The 18249-nt window shown below is 49.1% G+C and overlaps 1 protein-coding gene across 1 annotated transcript in view; it reads right to left on the minus strand.

Annotated features, from left to right (window-relative positions):
• The window catches only part of LOC141977678 (uncharacterized), a 30357-nt gene extending 14932 nt beyond the window's left edge, over window positions 1-15425 (minus strand). The window contains 3 exon segments of the mRNA XM_074939253.1: window positions 7186-8917; window positions 11108-11227; window positions 15271-15425. Of these exon segments, the coding sequence (XP_074795354.1) occupies window positions 7186-8917; window positions 11108-11135 (1760 nt within the window). The 5' untranslated portion in view covers window positions 11136-11227; window positions 15271-15425.
• Between the last annotated feature and the right edge of the window lie 2824 nt (window positions 15426-18249).

Below are 18249 nucleotides of genomic sequence, written 5' to 3' on the forward strand. Positions count from 1 at the left end.
CCGAGACGTGGCTCCTGTTTCACTTCCCCCGTTGTTGCCTGCAATTCCCAGAGGCACCGATTTGTTGGCCTCGCCCCCTGTCTGCTGCGGCTCTGCCCGCAGGCCCGGGCTCGTCCCTCCCCGGCGGGTTCCGCGCTCACCGACTGCGGGAAGGGAAGAGGAAGCCGCTCACTATTCAACTCCCCTGCCCCTGCGCAGGACTTTGCAGCCCTCTCTACCAGCTGGAGGCTTTGCCAGCTCTATGGTTTTAATCCTTCACTGCCCACACCGGAGCCGAACTAGTTTCTTTGTCTTCCCTCCGGGCTAATCTCTCCCTGGCCCTCTCGGCGCAAACCCCACCCATGGCTCCTGGCTGACTTCCTCCCCCCGCCGCCTGCATGGAGCGAGCGTTGCATCCAGGAGACAGCGGCCGGGCTGGAGAACCAGCCACGAACGCCGGGAGAATGCAACAGACTTGCCAGGGGATTTTCTGCAGCACGTACCCTCCCACAAACTTTAACGACAAAGTCCCCCCACCAAGCCATCGTCGGTGTCTCCTGTACACCCCCACAGGAGCCCCAGAAACTGCAACAAGATCTCCGCGACCCTGGTGCTGAGCAGGAGCAATGACTTCCTGGAGACTACAGGGGACGGCTCCTCTCGCTCACTAGTGCCAAAGCGCTCTCTGCCCCACACAACCCTGGTGCCCCCCTCATTCTTATTGCTGAGGATTGTTTACATCCCCATAAAGGCTAATTCAACTGAGGCTACAGAAATACCTATTTACACTATGTCTCTAGCTATGTTATCTGGGCTTCACTATTTGGCAAACTGACTCTCGTTAGGGTGCCCATGTTACAAACCCAACTCTCCAGTGCAGTAGACATACAGTACCATAAAGGAGAAATCCCATAAATATTTTGCCCGTCTCTCAATACGGGTCACACATCGTGTCCCATGCAGGGGCTTTGACAAGCAGAGAGGTGCAGATCTGATCACTAGGCCCCTAAAATAGCTGTTACCACAAAGTCTCAGCTAGGGTGGTATCTTCCCTTTAGGCAAACCTTGTCAAGGGGCTGCCTAGAGCAGTGGTTCTCAACCAGGGATACCCACACCCCTGGGGGTATGCAGAGATCTTCCAGGGGGTACATTGACTCATCTAGATATTTGCCTAGTTTTACAACAGGCTATATAAAAAGAACTATCAAGGTCAGTACAAACTAAAATTTCACACAATGATTTGCTTATACTGCTCTATATACACTGAAATGTAAGTATCAGATTTACATTCCAATTGGTTTATTTTATGATAACAGTGAGCGGTGACACTTTGGTATTTTTATGTCTGATTTTATAAGCAAGTAGTTTTTAGGTGAGGTGAAACTTGGGGGCAGGCAAGACCAATCAGACTCCTGAAGAGGCTACAGTAGTGGGGAATGGGTGAGAGCCACTGGTGTGAGGTTCCACTCTCCTCCTGGGCCTAAGGTTTTCTGAGCTCACGATGGTCCCGGCATCTCCTCTGTTGGGGGTTCGCCGTGCTGTGGCAGCACGCAGCTGGGATGGGGCAGTCTCCCATTCCCCAACGGGATTCCCTTCTCCTCCCCTCCCCCAAGGCAATAATCAGGCCTCCCCGCTGACTAACTGGGTTTGAAACGTTTTTGTTTTTTGCCTCGAGAAACCGCAGCAGCGATTGCTCTCTATGAAACCAGCGATCAGGGGATTAACGCACACCGCGATTCGCTTCGCCGCAGCAGCCACACGTCCAGTTTGTGCAGGCGCGGGCGCAACAAACGCCAGTGCCTCCTGTAAGGCGAGCGGGAAAGTTACACAGCCCCCAAGCCTCCCGCCAAGGCACGCGCGACGAGGCGTTCTATGGCCAAGGCTCGTGAGGCCGAGGCTGCAGGACGGCTTCCCGCTCGGTCTGTCCATACGTACCCGCCGCCCCGGGCGGGCTTGTCCTCGGCCGCCCGTGGACGCTCCCAAGAGCCCGCGACAGAGCCCACTTGCTGCCCGGGCTATTGCAGGAAAACGGCCCGCAGGAAATTGCAAGACCGCGGTCACATGACCAGTGAATCGCTGTGACATGCGCCCTCTGGTGATTCAGGAAGAGGGAACTGGATGACTCAGGGGCACTGAGCAAGTGTAACTAGGTCACTTGCTCTCGTCTAACCCGCTCCCCTCCCCGGTCACCCCCACCATTGAAAAGGATTCCTTTCTTTCTTAGCAAAATGGCTATGGCGGCAGGCAGCTGTACACGGGCATAAGTGTGGCTGGCAAAACTTTCTAGTCTAGAAAATACTGGGTTGGAGGCAACATTGCTGCTGACACCAAGGAAATCAGATTGACCGGGTGGAAACGTGAACCGATCCAGTTGCTTCAGGCACACACACCCGCTAACCCTAGCATACACCCCCTTCTTATGGGGGGGACTTTGCATAGATAGAGCATAAGCTCATGTATGCTGCTCATCTATAACTCCCTCTGCCTTTCATCTGAAAAGGAAGCCACTTTGCTTTGTGGGATATGCAGCTACCTCATCAAATGTCACCGGCACACATGAAACAGCTGTTCCCCAATCAGTCCCTGCTGCTTTGGTGATAAACCAAATGCTCAGGCACAAGGTGACTAGAAAAGGGGCAAAGCTAAGTCAGGGCAGAGTGGGAAGTGTCCCCAAGGCTGCAGGAAGGATACTATGGAGCCAGCGTTCATTTCTGTAGGGGCTGAGGGTTGCAAGTTGCCATATAATTTATCTATTTACCAAGCTGTAGAGCTGCAGCAACCAGAGCCAGAGGGGCCAAAGAAGCAGCCCAGGGAGCTGGAGGCAGAGCAGCAGCAGCAGTGCTGAGACAGAGTGGTGGAGCTGGGGCTGGAGCAGTTCGGAGCTGGGTGCGGTGAGCAGCTGGGGAGAGCGAGGGGGACCCTCGGCAGCAGGCCCAGCACAGGGAGACGCCTCAGCCAGGAGGCTCTGCAGGCCAGGCTTGGATCATAACCTCGACAGGGCGGGGGGCGACACTGGGAAGAAGGGTCCTACCACTGAGAGCCTGAGAGCATGTGGCCACCACCAGAGCAAGTGTCCAACCCACAGCATCCCTGCAGCACAGCCAGGGCCTGAGAAGGCGGCCGGGGACTTACAAGGAACAGACTGTGAACTGCCCTGACATTCCAGAGACACTGTTTGTGATGTTCCCTGCCACAGAGCAGGTTGATGTATTTCCTTTAACCTTTCCCATTCTTCCTTATTCTTTTTAAAATTAATTGTTGATTAAATAACTTGCATTTGCTTTAACTTGTATGTAATGGTCAGTGGGTCAGAGAAATGCCCAGTGCAGAGAGAGTACCCCAGAGTGGGGACACCCTAGCCCCTGTCCTAGGTGACCACAGCAGGGTTGGGGGTCGAGCCCCCCAGGAATCCTGGGCCCAGCCTTGTTGGGGTTACAAGGACTCTGCCAGACAGGAGAGTGGAAGGGGAGTCCTCAAGGGCAGGGAGGCCACTGGGTAAAGGAAGTGGGGGCGAGGACTCAGATCCTTTCGCTAGCCCACTTCACCGGGGTAGTGCAGAAGCCAGGAAAGTTCCCCACAATAGCGGGACTATTCCCCTGCTTACATCTAGTAATGATTTCACTGTCCAGCTGGCAAGGGGCAATCCAAGGTTCCTAGCAACCAAGTCCTTAGTGGGACCAAACATCCACAACCCCTCTTAGAATAGTTTAATTAGTCTGCTTTGTGATGTCTCTAGGAAAGATCTCCACTCCCACTGTTTGCAGCAGTTACAGCTGGTCATGACAATAAAGGATCTTTTCCATTGGGGAACCAACACTGGTACAGACAAACCCTTCTGCTTCTTCCTTTTGACACCATCTCCTAGATCAGAGACTCACAGAAGTGTAGGACTGGAAGGGATCTTGAGAGGTCATCTAGCTCTGTCCCCCGCACTCAAAGCAGGACTACATAATTATTACACCACTCCTGATAGGTGTCAAATGTTCAGTTTCTGCAGAGGCTTATGTGTCTCTTACCTTCATTAACTTTCCCCTTTGCATTACCACCCACCTGTGGCCAGGAAAGACTGAATGTATCAGATAACAAAAAGTGCCTTTTCCTCACCCACTTTACCCCTCAATCCTATTGTGACCCTTAATGCTACCATGAACCAAGTCCCGTAACTTCCCCTCCGCGCCCTCCCCTCCCCCCCCAACATTACTGGTGAGAAAAGGGTTAAGTTACTGAAAACTATATCGTATTCATTCCACACACCTACACACACAAAATCCCTGCTACACTGGAATTAAAGTTGATATGTACTAAAAAGACTTACAACACGTGTTAGACGTTCAGAGTTTAGACTTAAGAGTGACCTATAATGGAAATAAAATTGATTTGTACCTTTTCTGCTTCTTTACAGCCTTATAGATTCCCCATATTCTTCCCCAGGAGATTTTAGTCTCCCCCCTGCTTTTTACTTTAGAAATATCAGGATCATCAAATCTAGTCTTCCCTATTAGACTCCTTGGATGCCTCACACGTGGGTTGGTGTCTTTCTCAGCCCCTATGTGAAGGTGCCTTAACAAGGCACCTTTTCACCAGAGTTCTAAATAGGTGTTCAAACAAACAAGCAAACCACACACACAAAAACCCAGTTCAGAAGGCAGAGTTTTAATCCACCTCTCTCCACACAAACATACACACACAATTCCCTTCTCAGTGAATCAAGTTTCAGTAGCATGGTTTCCTCTGATTAAGATTTTCAAAGCAGACTAGGAGAGTTAGCGACACAACTCCCATGGAAGCAAATAAGTGTTCTGTGGCTAAATCCTTCAGTCCAGTGAAAATCTCAGCTATTTGTTCACCATGCATCCAGTGTAGTCAAGGCCTGAGTTTCTAATTTAATAGCATATATTACTTTAAAGACTCTACACATCTCAAAGAAATCAAAAGAGTGGAAAAAAGCCAATGTTTTTTCCTCTGCAAGTTTAACTTTATAAGAAATCCAAACATTTAATATTTTGAAAAGACATAGACGATTTGTCACCCAAACACCTTAACTCTGCTCCCACAGAGATGCTCTGAGAACAAGCAGAGTCAGGTGATCCATGATCACAAAACTAGATTTTTTTTTAAAACTTTTATTTGTACAGTGCACCCTTCATACAGGTGCACACAGACCAAATTTTCTAATTCCTGATCAAACAATTTATTGAAGGCAATCATTTCCCAGTACACAGATTCCATGCATAACCAGTTATACAAGTGTCATTAGCCAACTAGATAGCAGAATTACCTGTACAAAACTCAAAAGCTGAAATCACGGTATTAAGGTTGTAAGACAGGACAAAATTGAATGTAATGTTGTAGCATGTGCTTTATGTATGAAAGCAATGAGCCCAAAGGTCTGTCATTGACAGTCACACACAATCACCTGCAAAGCGTACAAGTCCAGAGGCCTTTCCAAGTTTAAGCAGCGTACCATCATGTGATGCAGACTTCTTAAAGCCCCTGTGAAAGAAAATGAATGGAAGCTAGGGGAAGGAAGGGTTCTGGCATTCTTACAATGATCAGTCCAAATTTAAGAAGTTCAGAGCCGCAGGCTGTGTTCTGCTTTAGAAATGACAAATAAATGGATGTTTCAAAATTAGAGTTATCACTTTGAGTTTTACATATAACGCTGTAGGAAACCCACCCACCTGCCACTGTCCCCATATTGGCTATTGACACCTGTACAACACAATGGGCATGGGACTCATCAGTCTGTAGGTCAGATAAAAGGCCTTTGCTATGACAGAAAATTTTCCCCACATATGCCCTGGCCATTTACAATAGGGTTTCTCATCCATGTAGATTCTCTTAATGTATGAGATTTGAGCTGCCACTGAAATGCCCCCATATTCAGTATACTGATAGCATTTCAACTCCATGTAGGTCCTCTAATGGCTAATAATGCAGATCCCTTTAGAGCTTCCTCTGCCTTTGGTTCAGAAGAGCCCACTCCTAGGTAAAATAGATGGCCACCTCCTCGAATGTCACTGGTACATGAAATAGGTGTTCTTCATGCAGCACCTGCTGCTCCCAAGACAAGCCAACTGTTCAGTCCCAGGTCGAGAAGGGAAGGGCAAAGCTGAATCAAGCTATTACGAACAGTGTTCATAGTGCTGTGCTGGGGACATTATCTAGCTAAGCCTTTGTAACAGAATCGTTCCCATGGTATCTAAGCTTACAAACTGCCTCATAATTTCTCTGTTTACCAGGATAACACATGCATTTGTGTTTGCATTGCATACACCCAACAAAATGAATATTCTCCTGCCATCTTCCAAATCAGCTTGGCCACCTAACATTTTGCCTTCATTCTCTGGATCTCTGTGTTGTTGGGTCTTCCCCATAAGGGGGAGCTCAGGGGGCTGCTTGCACCTCTTCTCACCCTCCTCCCTGATAAAGGAGGGTGGGAAGCACGGAATGGAGAATGCTTTGTGATTCAGGACAGTAAGGAAAAGAATAACCCCCCCTCTTTCAGGTAAGGGGGCAGAAGAGGGTGAAGCAGTGACTTGTGGGAGGGCCAGATGGAGGTGGTTGACATCCTGAAGGGTTAAGGACAGTCATCTCCTCCTGTACAGGCCCTGATCCATGCACGTTTTAGGTGTGGAGGAGAGACATATGGTGGGGTCTTTCCCTGCTGCACAGCTTGGGAGCTGCACAGCTGGGAGGGGCAACTATAATGCAGAGTTCCAAAGCTCAGAAGGACTGGAGCTCAGATGATGGGCTGCTTAGCTGACTGAATGGCATTTCCTCTACCTGATACAAATGGCCTAACTGCTTCGGAAGTCTCTCTTGCACTCTCCCCCATATTCCTTCAGACAGAGCTTCCACCACTTCTGAGACGGCTCCCACTCCCCAAGTTTTGTAGCCACACAAGAGGGGTAAGCGGGCAACCATGCTGCACAGAAGCTTTTGCTAAGTTCCCCTAAGATTCGGCTTAAAAATGTATAATAATGTCCTCTCATGTTTGGAGGCCAGGTGCGGCGGAAGGATTAGCTTTCTCGGCATCACAACATGCCTGATGCATTTTTAGGAGGATTTTAATTAAGAGATTGATTGTGAGTCAATAGTTTTATGATCAATTAACATTGCAGCACTGCTTCCGCTTTGTTGCGTCATTCAGTACAGCAAAGAGCCACTCCTGACAGCATGGGCATAGAGTGCCACATGGCTCACGGGTCCCTGTCTCAGTGTCTCTCTCCCGCATGGGTGCTCCGGTGCTGAGTGAGCCCTGCACTCTGGCTGAAAGTTTTCCCGCACTCGGTGCACTCATAGGGCTTATCTCCAGTGTGGATCCTCCAGTGCTGCACCAGGGCCGAGCTCTGGCTGAAGCTCCTCCCACATTCCGTGCACTGATACGGTCGCTCCCCTGTGTGGACTCTCTGATGCTGGGTGAGTGCCGAGCTGTCACTGAAGCTCTTCCCACAGGTGTGGCACTGGTAGGGTTTGTCTCCTGTGTGGATCCTCTGGTGGGTGGTGAGCTGCGAGCTCTGAATGAAGCTCTTCCCACACTCGCTGCACTTGTAGGGCTTGTCCCCCGTGTGGATTCTCCTATGCTGCGTGAGGTGTGAGCTCTCACTGAAGCTCTTCCCGCACTCACTGCAGTGGTAGGGCCGCTCCCCAGTGTGAATCCTTTGGTGTGTGATCAGCGTGGAGCTCTGGCTGAAGCGTTCACCGCACTCCCCGCATTCAAAGGGCTTGTCACCGGTGTGGGTTCTCCGGTGTTGAATCAGCACCGAGTTCTGCCGGAAGCTCTTCCCACACTCAGTGCATTGGTAGGGCTTCTCTCCCGTGTGAATTCTCCGGTGCTGAATGAGACCTGAGCTGTCCACAAAGCTTTTCCCGCACTCGTTACATTTGTAGGGCCGCTCCCCTGTGTGGATCCGCTGGTGGGTGGTGAGCTGGGAGCTAAAGCTGAAGTTCTTACCACATTCGATACAACTGTAGGGTTTCTCTCCAGTGTGGATCCGCTGATGCTGCATGAGTGACGAACTCCGGCTGAAGCTTTTCCCACATTCATTACACCGGTAGGGTTTGTCCCCAGTGTGGATCTCCTGGTGTCTCAGGAGGTTCCCCTTCCTACTAAAGCTCTTCCTGCACTCCACACATTCATATGAGTTTTCCCCAGCATGAACTCGCTGATGTTTCAGGAGCTGTGACTCCTGATCAAAGCTTTTCTCACACTCAGAACATTTGTGGGGTTTCTCTCCCAGGTGAAGCCTCTGATGCGCTTCCAGATCTGAGCTCAGGCTGAAGCTCTTACGGCATTCAAGACATTTATAGGGTCTCTGCTCCGTGTGGATTTTCTGATGCCTGATAAGGTTGGAGCTTACACTGAAGCTTTTCCCACATTCATCACATTTGTAGCGTTTCTCTCCCGTGTGGATCCTGTTGTGGTTGTAGAGAGTGGAGCTCCGATTGAAGCTTTTCCCACATTCAGCACATTTATAGGGCCCTCCTCCAGCATGCAGTCCTGGATGTTTCACGCATGTTGAGCTGTCAGTAAAGCCTCCTCCGGATTCAGTACATGTACATGGCTTCTCTCCCTTGTGGATCTTTTGATGCTGAGTGAGGTGTGAGCTTTGATTGAAGCTCTTCCCACACTGCACACATTTGTAGGGCCTCTCCCCTGTATGGATCCTCTGATGAGTAACCAGTGTCGAGCTTACACTGAAGCTTTTCCCACATTCACTGCACTGATAGGGTTTCTCTCCAGTGTGGATTCTCTGGTGTTTGATCAGTGCCGAATGAACACTGAAGCTTTTCCTGCATTCTGTACATTGATAGTGATTTTCTCTGCCACGTGGCCTCTGATAGTTAATGGGGCCAGCATGTGTGTCTAGTTTCTTTCCTGCGTCTAGCTTCAGCTGAGGATTCTCCTCTTCGCTTTCTCTCACAATCGCGTCATCTAGGGAAGTAAAGAGAGAATCCAGACAGCACTCATTGCCTGTGCTCAGGAGAAAGGCAATCTCAGGGAAGCGTAAAGGGTGTGTTACAAGTAAGACACTAAGCTTAAGGGTATGAGCTTAAGGGTGTTTCTGCACACTACAAGTGCTACACTGGCACAGCTGCGGAGCTGCAGTTATTCCACTGTAGTGCAGACATTCACTACAGCGATGGAAGGGGTTTCGCCATCACTGTAGTAAATCCACCCCCTCTAGAGGAGGTACCTAGGTCGAAGGAAGAGTCCTTCCATCCACCGAGCCGTGTCTAAAGTGGGAGTTAGGTTGAGCTAACTACATTGCACAGGACATGACAATTTTCACAGCACTGAGTGCTGTAGCTAGGTTGACCTAAGTGTGAGGTGTAGATCAGGTCTAAGACTATAAGCTTTGCATCAAGCCCCAGCACAATCTTTCCCTAGACAGGAACAGGGAGTGAGGAGAGGGACATGGAAGAAAGAGTTGGGAGGAGGAACAGAATGAAAGAGAGTGAGGTGAGGAAATGTATGAGGATGAAAGGAAAAGTAGATGGGTGTGAGGAGAGACTGGGGAGGCGAATGGACTGTGGGACCTTCCGCTCTCTCCCTCCAGACTACTGAGGACCGTTTTTAGCATGACTATTGTTCTGCAAAAGGCACCTCAGGCTGCTGATGTGGAGGAGACGCAGAGTCCATCATAAGCAGGGAAACTCAGAGGAGCAGTTTGCCATCAGCATCTCCTGCTACATGGGGATCTAGTCTTCCCAGCTTATTGGGTCAAAAGCCCACCCTATTTGTTTTTAGCCCAAGACAACAGTGGACTTTGCCTCTCCCCCACATCAGGGGATTGAGGTACTTTTTGAAGAATACAAAAAACTCTTAACTTGGTGCTAGGGGTGCTCCAGTGCATTTCCTATCAATGCTATCACTGAGGAAAAAAAAAAAATCAGGAAAAATCACCAGTTAGAACAACATTACTATCCACACCAACATCATGTCATATCTTGCCACCCACACCTCACCTAACTTTCCACTGTTTGTAATTTCCAAAGGCTGGAATATTGTCTGCTTCACGGTGCATGAAATACCAAGTGTGTAAAATTTGGCAGTGTGCAGTAAGAGGGCCTGGTGGGGGGAAAAAAAAAAAAACCTAAGACTGCCTTTTTAAAAAATTACAAAGTTAGGGATTTTTAAAGTGGGTTAAACTTTTGAAAATTCAAGCTTATTCTGATTCAAACAGTATGATTTGGGTCATTACAAGGGTGAGATTTTGTTTTATAAGGGAGTTGAACTCCACTTTAAGCTGAAAACCATATATTAGCCAGGGATCTGCTACAAAGCCTCCATAATAAAGAGAAAGTATGTGGTGTGAATAACCAGAAAATATTGGCCAAATCTTTCAAAAGAAGAGTCAAAAAGATATGTGCTTTATAAAAATCTCCACTTATGTCTCAATATGGACTTTGGAGCCTAAGTGATTTGGGAACACAAGTCTCATTGGGCACCTTTTCCTTGTAAGTCACTTAGGAGCCTCAGATTTTTGAAACTTGTCTATTTCTTGTCCTCAACATTCATAGTATTAATACAGTTAGACAAATACTCTGGATTTTATATAGGGCAGACTCAAGTTTTTAAAACAGGTGGAAGAATCCCAAGAAAGTAGAGTGCTTGGCATACCAATGTATAGGTGATTCTTGCTAAGAGCCTAACAATGCACTTCTACTATAGCAGAGCCAATGAGATCACAGAACGAGACTGATATGAGAACTCATGAGTAAGGCTACGATTTAGTCACGGAGGTCAGGGCAGGCACAGATTCTGTGACCTTACCGGACCACTGTGACTTCAGCTTCAGCCGTCAGCAGCTGAAGCTGTGGCTAGAGCCGGAGCTATGCTCCCCACATAGCCCCACTGTGGGGGCTGCCACCAGGGCCGTGTGCCCCTGTCCTGCAGCGCGGGCTGCTGCTGGGGCTGTGCACCTCTGCCCCGCAGCTTGTACGGTTATTTTTAATAAAAAAGTCACAGGCTCTGTGATTTTGTTTGTTGCCTGTGACCTGTCCATGCCTTTTACTAAAAATAACCATGACAAAATCTTAGCCTTACTCATGAGCTGTGTTGGAATTCCAGCTCTAAAACGGGCTAATTAACTATGTAAATTGATTTTAAAACAGCTCTCACCTGTATAGGGGCCTCTAAGGCGCTCCATTTTCTCAGGGCTCCAGAGATCAAAGACACATGGTTCTTATCCTTGTTCCATCTAAGAGGTCACTTCACCCCTAGCAGCCAAAAATCCTGGTCCTGGGAAAGAAAACAGGGGTAATGAACCTCAACAACAATCAGATGTGATTAATGAGGGAAAGTATACCCAAAAGCCCCACACAGAGGAAAACCGGTGCCTAACCTCAAGCCTTGTCACTGCGAGTCTGTCTTTCCTTACCTGTCCCCTTTCTGGGAAATGATACGATTCACAAGACTGACAAGTGAGAACATTTTGGCCCCAATTCTGCATAGGAATCTGTACAGGGAGAGCATTGTGTCTGGATGGAGTCCTATTGACTTAGTCACGACTCTGCACAGGCATCAGGGTTCATCCTTGCTGATTCTTTGGCAGGACTGGGACCCAGAAATGTGATCCTACCCACACTGAGATCAGTGACAGAGCTCCCACTGACTGGTGTTGCAGGACTGTGAGCTCTTCAAGGCAGTGACCTGGCTTTACACATTCCTGTGAAGTGCTCAGCACATATCTGGGCATTTATTATTATAAAACAATAGGGAAGTATTTGAGGAGGAATTGGGAGAGGCCAGTGACAAAGCTAGATGAAAATCCAACAAGGTATTTAGATGCCTAGAGGAATTTTCAAAAGTGCCTAACCTCAGTAGGTTCCTAACTCTCATTGAAATCGAGCTGGTTGTCAGGCAAGCTACCACCTGTCCCACCCCTGCCTCTCAGCGCTCCTTTGATGCTCTTAACTGAGTGTCTTGGAGGTTTGAAGCATCCTTCAAAGCTCTCCTCAAAACTCTCCTTTGCTGTGATCCTACCAAAAAAAAAAAAATTACCATGCTCATATCACTGCCTGTCAAGCTGCTCAGGGCAAGGGCCATCTTTTTGTTTTGTTTTTATTCAGTGCCAGGATAAAACAAACAAATAAAATAATAATAACAATAACCACCTGCTTAGGCACTTTTGAAAGTCCAACTAGGCACTTATATGTATCTTTAGGTGCCTAAATACCTTTGGAAAAAGTGCTCCAGTAGCATTCACATTTTTAGGATGAGTAAATCTCATCTTCTTAAATGTGGTTTTTATTCATAGCCTGAAAGAGGAACCCAACTTTCCTCCTTTTTCAAATCCCAAGCAGTTTCTCAACTTCGAATTAACTAGTCCAAATGAAGGAAATATTCTCTCTACACCTGCTAGCTAAACTGAAACCAAAAGGAAATGAAGGAAAAGCTTTTTCCTTCAAACAAACAAAACAAACAAAAACCTCTGAAGTACTTACATTTGGAAAAATTTGAATACCAACTTTCATTGCATTGTAAAGATGGAAAATGATATAGGTTCTTACTTAATGCAGTACAGGACTTTGACCTCAAAAGTTAAAGATGTTTACCCTGACGATGTACATCATTAGAAAAGCAGTACCCTTTAATTCATTCAAATCTGCGGAGAGTTCCCTGATGCAGCACATTTATTTATATTTATTTATTTAAAATAGTTTCAAGCAAGTTTAGGCCTTAACATAACTTGTCATAATTATCAAAATAATTTTAAAACAGGTTTATTTTTAAAAACAAAAATATATTTAAATGAAAAAATCCAATTTTTTAAATGTAAAACAAATCAACTTTTATCCACTCTGCCTTCCAATACTGGAATAAGCCATACCCACATAAGCACTTTTATATAAGTATATCTGTGTCTACATTAGGGGGGTTCGCAAAAAGAAAAGGAGTACTTGTGGCACCTTAGAGACTAACAAATTTATTTGAGCATAACCTTTCGTGAGCTACAGCTCACTTCATCGGATGCATTCAGAGCTATTACCAGCAGGAGAGCGGGGGGGGGGGAGGGCAAGGGGGAACCTTTTATAGTGATAATCAAGGTGCACCATTTCCAGCAGTTGAGAAGAACATCTGAGGAACAGTGGGGGGGGGGGGGAATACACATGGGGAAATAGTTTTACTTTGTGTAATGACCCATCCACTCCCAGTCTCTATTCAAGCCTAAGTTAATTGTATCCAGTTTGCAAATTAATTCCAATTCAGCAGTCTCTCACTGGAGTCTGGTTTTGAAGTTTTTTGTTGAAGAATTGCAACTTTTAGGTCTGTAATCGAGTGACCAAAGAGATTGAAGTGTTCTCCAACTGGTTTTTGAATGTTATAATTCTTGACATCTGATTAGTGTCCATTTATTCTTTTACATAGAGACTGTCCAGTCTGACCAATGTACATGGTAGAGGGTATTGCTGGCACATGATGGCACATATCACATTGGTAGATGCGCAGGTGAACGAGCCTCTGATAGTGTAGCTGCTGTGACTAGGCCCTATGATGGTGTCCCCTGAATAGATATGTGGACACAGTTGGCAACGGGCTTTGTTGCAAGGATAGGTTCCTGGGTTAGTGGTTTTGTTGTGTGGTTGCTGGTGAGTATTTGCTTCAGGTTGGGGGGCTGTCTGTAAGCAAGGACTGGCCTGTCTCCCAAGATCTGTGAGAGTGATGGGTCATCCTTCAGGATAGGTTGTAGATCTTTGATGATGCGTTGGAGAGGTTTTAGTTGGGGGCTGAAGGTGATGGCTAGTGGCGTTCTGTTATTTTCTTTGTTGGGCCTCTCCTGTAGTAGGTGATTTCTGGGAACTCTTCTGGCTCTGTCAATCTGTTTCTTCACTTCAGCAGGTGGGTATTGTAGTTGTAAGAATGCTTGATAGAGATTTTGTAGGTGTTTGTCTCTGTCTGAGGGGTTGGAGCAAATGCGTTGTAGAGCTTGGCTGTAGACAATGGATCGTGTGGTGTGGTCTGGATGAAAGCTAGAGGCATGTAGGTAGGAATAGCGGTCAGTAGGTTTCTGGTATAGGGTGGTACTTCAAAAACAGACTCCAATGAGAGACTGCTGAATTGGAATTAATTTGCAAACTGGATACAATTAACTTAGGCTTGAATAGAGACTGGGAGTGGATGGGTCATTACACAAAGTAAAACTATTTCCCCATGTTTATTCCCCTCCCCCCCCACTGTTCCTCAGATGTTCTTGTCAACTGCTGGAAATGGCCCACCTTGATTATCACTGCAAAAGGTCCCCCCCCCCCCCCCCCGCTGGTAATAGCTCACCTTAAGTGATCACTCTCATTACAGTGTGTATGGTAACACCCATTGTTTCATGTTCTCTATGTATATAAATCTCCCCACTGTATTTGCCACTGAATGCATCCGATGAAGTGAGCGGTAGGTCACGAAAGCTTATGCTCAAATAAATTGGTTAGTCTCTAAGGTGCCACAAGTACTCCTTTTCTTTTTGCGAATACAGACTAACACGGCTGCTACTCTGAAACCTGTCATTAGCGGGGTTGTGCCACTTTAAAACTACAGTATAGGGATGTAGTTAAAGCGACACACCTTTTGTGTTTAGACAAGCCTTAAGTTATGTAAGGTCTCATTTTCTGCTTTTTATTTTGATCTGGTAACAGCTTATAGTTTCTGGTTAGTTCCACCATTTATGCAGCGTTTCAGAATAGTTTTTTTTATTGGGGGGAGGGTTGTTTTGCAGTTTATTTCTTTTGTTAACAAAAAATCAAGGTTGCCCGTTGCAAAAGATGTACTTATATCCCCACAACTCTCTTCCTTTGACCCCAGCCCGCTCCCATCATCTCCCGCCTCCAAATTTCATCTTAAATCCCCTCCCTCTACCACTCCCTTAGCATTCACCGATCTTCCCCAAACTCCTTTCCACGTTTTTCTGAAATCCTGGTAGGCGGCGTACTCGGTTTTGTTAAAGATCATCCGGCTGTGCCTGAGGATCCCTGTACAGCTCCCCACACGCTGCCCCTGAGCTGGGGGGAAATCCGCAGACACACCCCCCCCGGGCCCATGCTGTCCCTCAGCTGTCCAGCTGGGCGGTGCGGGAGAAATCCTGCCGAGGCACTCCCTGATCCGGGCGCCTTCAGGATGAGGGGCCCTGGTTCGTTCTCCTTCCCTGAGTCAGTCCCAAGTCCAGGCTCCAGCTCCAGCTCCAGCTCCCTCTTTGTTGCTGTCGCTTCCTACAGGCAGTGATTTCCCCTCCTGGGCCCCGCCCTGCTGTGTCCCCTCCCCCCGCATTACCGAGGCCCCCCCGCCCGGCTCACCCGTGTGGCTGCGGGAAGCCGCAGGAGCGGGTCGCTCAGTGCGAACGCCCGGGGGTGCGGGGCTGTAGCTGTGCGGCGCCAGGTGCCATGTGCACGGCGGGCTGCAGGGAACAGGACGTTCCAGGTCGCTGAAGTCCTCACTGGGCAGGACTTTCTAGTCCTCCTCTCCAGAACCGGCTCTTTGGTTTTAACCCTCACTTCCCCAGACTGGAGAGAGACGTCCCCTTTCCCTCGGTTCTGCTCCTTTGCCCCCTTTCCTGCTAGAGGCCACTCACAGCCCCCTGGCCTGCACCATCCCCTGCCACTCAGAACAAAGCTCCCAGGGGGCTCCTGGGCCATTTTCTCTCCCCTCTTGGTTTTGGGCAACTGTAGCCGGGAAAACAGTTCAAGCACAGGGTCCCAATTTGGGGTTCTGCTGTGTCCCCTTTAGGGTGGTTTGAGCTGCTGTAAATCACTCAAGCTGGCCCTTGGTAAGCTCCCAGAATAAAGGTGTGCTGAGGGACATGCTGATGGGCAGGGTGCTATTCGAGCACTTGTGCCGCAGCACTGCTCAAAGCCACAGTAATAGTTGGACCTGAAGGATGGTCCAGTGTTTAGGACCTTGAGCAAAGAAGCTTCAGCTGGTCCTGAATAACTCCATGTGTAGCCAAGTCCTAATAGCAGTTCCCCCGCTATATTCTCCCATCCAAGTCTCTCCACCTACCAGAGGGTGATGGAGGCTTCTCCACTGCTCCCTTGAATCCTGTACTGCCATTCCCAAGAGAGCAAAAACAATAACCCCTCACCCCACCCCAAAATAACACCAAACGACAGGAGATTATCAGGAAAACCATGAGAGTGAAATAAATGCCTTGGGGCAACTCTACACTACAAAATCAGTTGACCTAAATTACATAGCTGTACAGCCACTCCCACTGCAGTAATTAAAATCACTTTTGCATCTCCACACTATGCTCCTTGTATCAGCAGTGGGTGTCCTCCCCAGGAGCGCTTACACCAATTTAACTGTCAATGTGGGGCACTCTGGGATGGTTTCTAAAAGGCAGCAATAGTGTACACACCGCAGACTTGTCCCACCAATGTAAGTGACCTACAACTGACATCAAAATGCCACGCCCATGAAAGGCCTAGGGCTTATGTCCATGTAGTTAGTGCTATAAAGACACTGCACAATACTTACATTGGCAGTTGGCTGTCATTCTTGTCAGTGTCAAGGCTCCATGGTATTGCTGTGAAATGCTCCATGGTACAGCTCTCTGCATGGGTGGGGGGCTCCAGCTAGAGCCTGGCTGCCAGGCTCCCCGCTGGGCTACTGCCCAGCTTCCCCACTTATACTGGACTGCACCTGCCGGGCTCCCCACTCAGTGCCAGGCTGCACCCACCCGACTCCCCACTCCCAACTAGGCTATTTCCTGGGCTCCTGGCTCCCTGCTCGGCTGCCCCTGGGCTCCCCATACCCCACTGGTAGCCCTGATGCACCGAGGCTCCCTGCTCCCTGCCAGGAGCCTGGGTGCTGTCCCCCCAGCTCCCAGATCCCCGCTTCTTGCTGGAAGCCTAGGGACTGCCCCCCGGCTCTCTGCTCCCCACCCAGTGGCTGCTGTGCTCTCAGCAGGGAGTGGGGAGCCTCAGTCAGCACGTAGGCTCCTGGCAGGGAGTGGGGGGCCGAAAGCCTCAGGGCAACACCCGGGCTCCCTGCGGGGAGCTGCAAGTGGAGCTGAGAGCCTAGGCAGACAAGCTGGGATGTAGCCCAGGGCTGCTCCTACTGGTAGTCACAGAGCATTTGACTCCCTAATTCCTGAGCTACCAGTAAAAGACAGCCTCAAAATGGAGCCCTAAGCTCTCCTCCCTCATCCCTTCACCGCTGGCACCATCAGAAAAGTGGGGACAGAGGACCAGATATCAGTGCTAGATAGGCAGAAAGGGGGAAGAGAACCAGGTCAGGGAGGAGGGGCAGAGAGAGAACTGGTTACAGGGGGCAGAAGGGAAGTGGAGCATGGGAAATAGGGAGTAGGTGCTGGACAGGATGTAGAGACCCTGGCAGAGAGGGCAGGCAAGGCCTGGGGGGTTATGGGAGGGGGATGGCACAGAGAAGCAGGGAGTGACTGGGAGGAACAAGGCAGGAGACAAGGGGTGGCAGGGGGGAGCTGAAAGGGTGGAAGAGCCTGAAGGGAGGACCAGGCAGAACAGCTGCAAGGGGAGCACATATGGGAGAGTGGGACACTAGGCCAGAAAAGACTCGTGCGCTGGGGCCGGGGGACAGGACAGTGAGAAAGGTCCCATCTCTCCCAGCCCCCTCCCAACTCAGAGGAGAAAGGAGGGGAATCTCGGCTGTGGCAGCTGGTTAAAGAGCCTGCAGGGCTGCTGCCACTGCCTGTGCTCCTGCCACTGCCTGTGCTCCTGTGGGGGGGCCCTTCACCCTCAGCAGGGCCCTTCAACCTGTTGTTTCCCCACAGGCTGTGCTCAGATCTGACCCCCACTGCTGCTCCCTGCCAGAAACAGCTGCTAGCAGCCTCCCACCAGCATTCACAGGCTGCCAGATGTTCCTTCTCTGGCCTGCAGCGCTTGTGTGTCTCCGCCAGGGATATCCCAGCTGGCCTCTTACCTGCTCCAGGCCAGTCCCCAAGAAAGGCCCCTCCCAGCCAGGACAGTCCTTTTTAGAAGGGTTTCTACCTGCCTGTTCTCATTGGCCAGGTGTGTCTAGGTGGGAGGGGAGTTACCCTCCCCCTGCTGGAATATGATCCCCCAGGGTTCCTCCTGGGGGCAGGGGAAGCCCAGGAATGAATGAGCTGCTCAGCAGATTCATCACACTGCTGCTCGCTACTGCCTGCAGTGTTGTGCGGGAGCCTTCTCCTTTGCAGCTTCTGGCGCCTTAGCAGCCTCCTTCAATAGGCCTCAGTCCCAAAATCTAAGAACAGCCTCTAGCAAAATAGTCAGGCAATATTTAAAAAAATAAAGCCCGTGAGTTGAATTCTGCACTCA

Source organism: Natator depressus, chromosome 1 (assembly GCF_965152275.1).
Source record: "Natator depressus isolate rNatDep1 chromosome 1, rNatDep2.hap1, whole genome shotgun sequence".
NCBI lineage: Eukaryota > Metazoa > Chordata > Testudines > Cheloniidae > Natator > Natator depressus.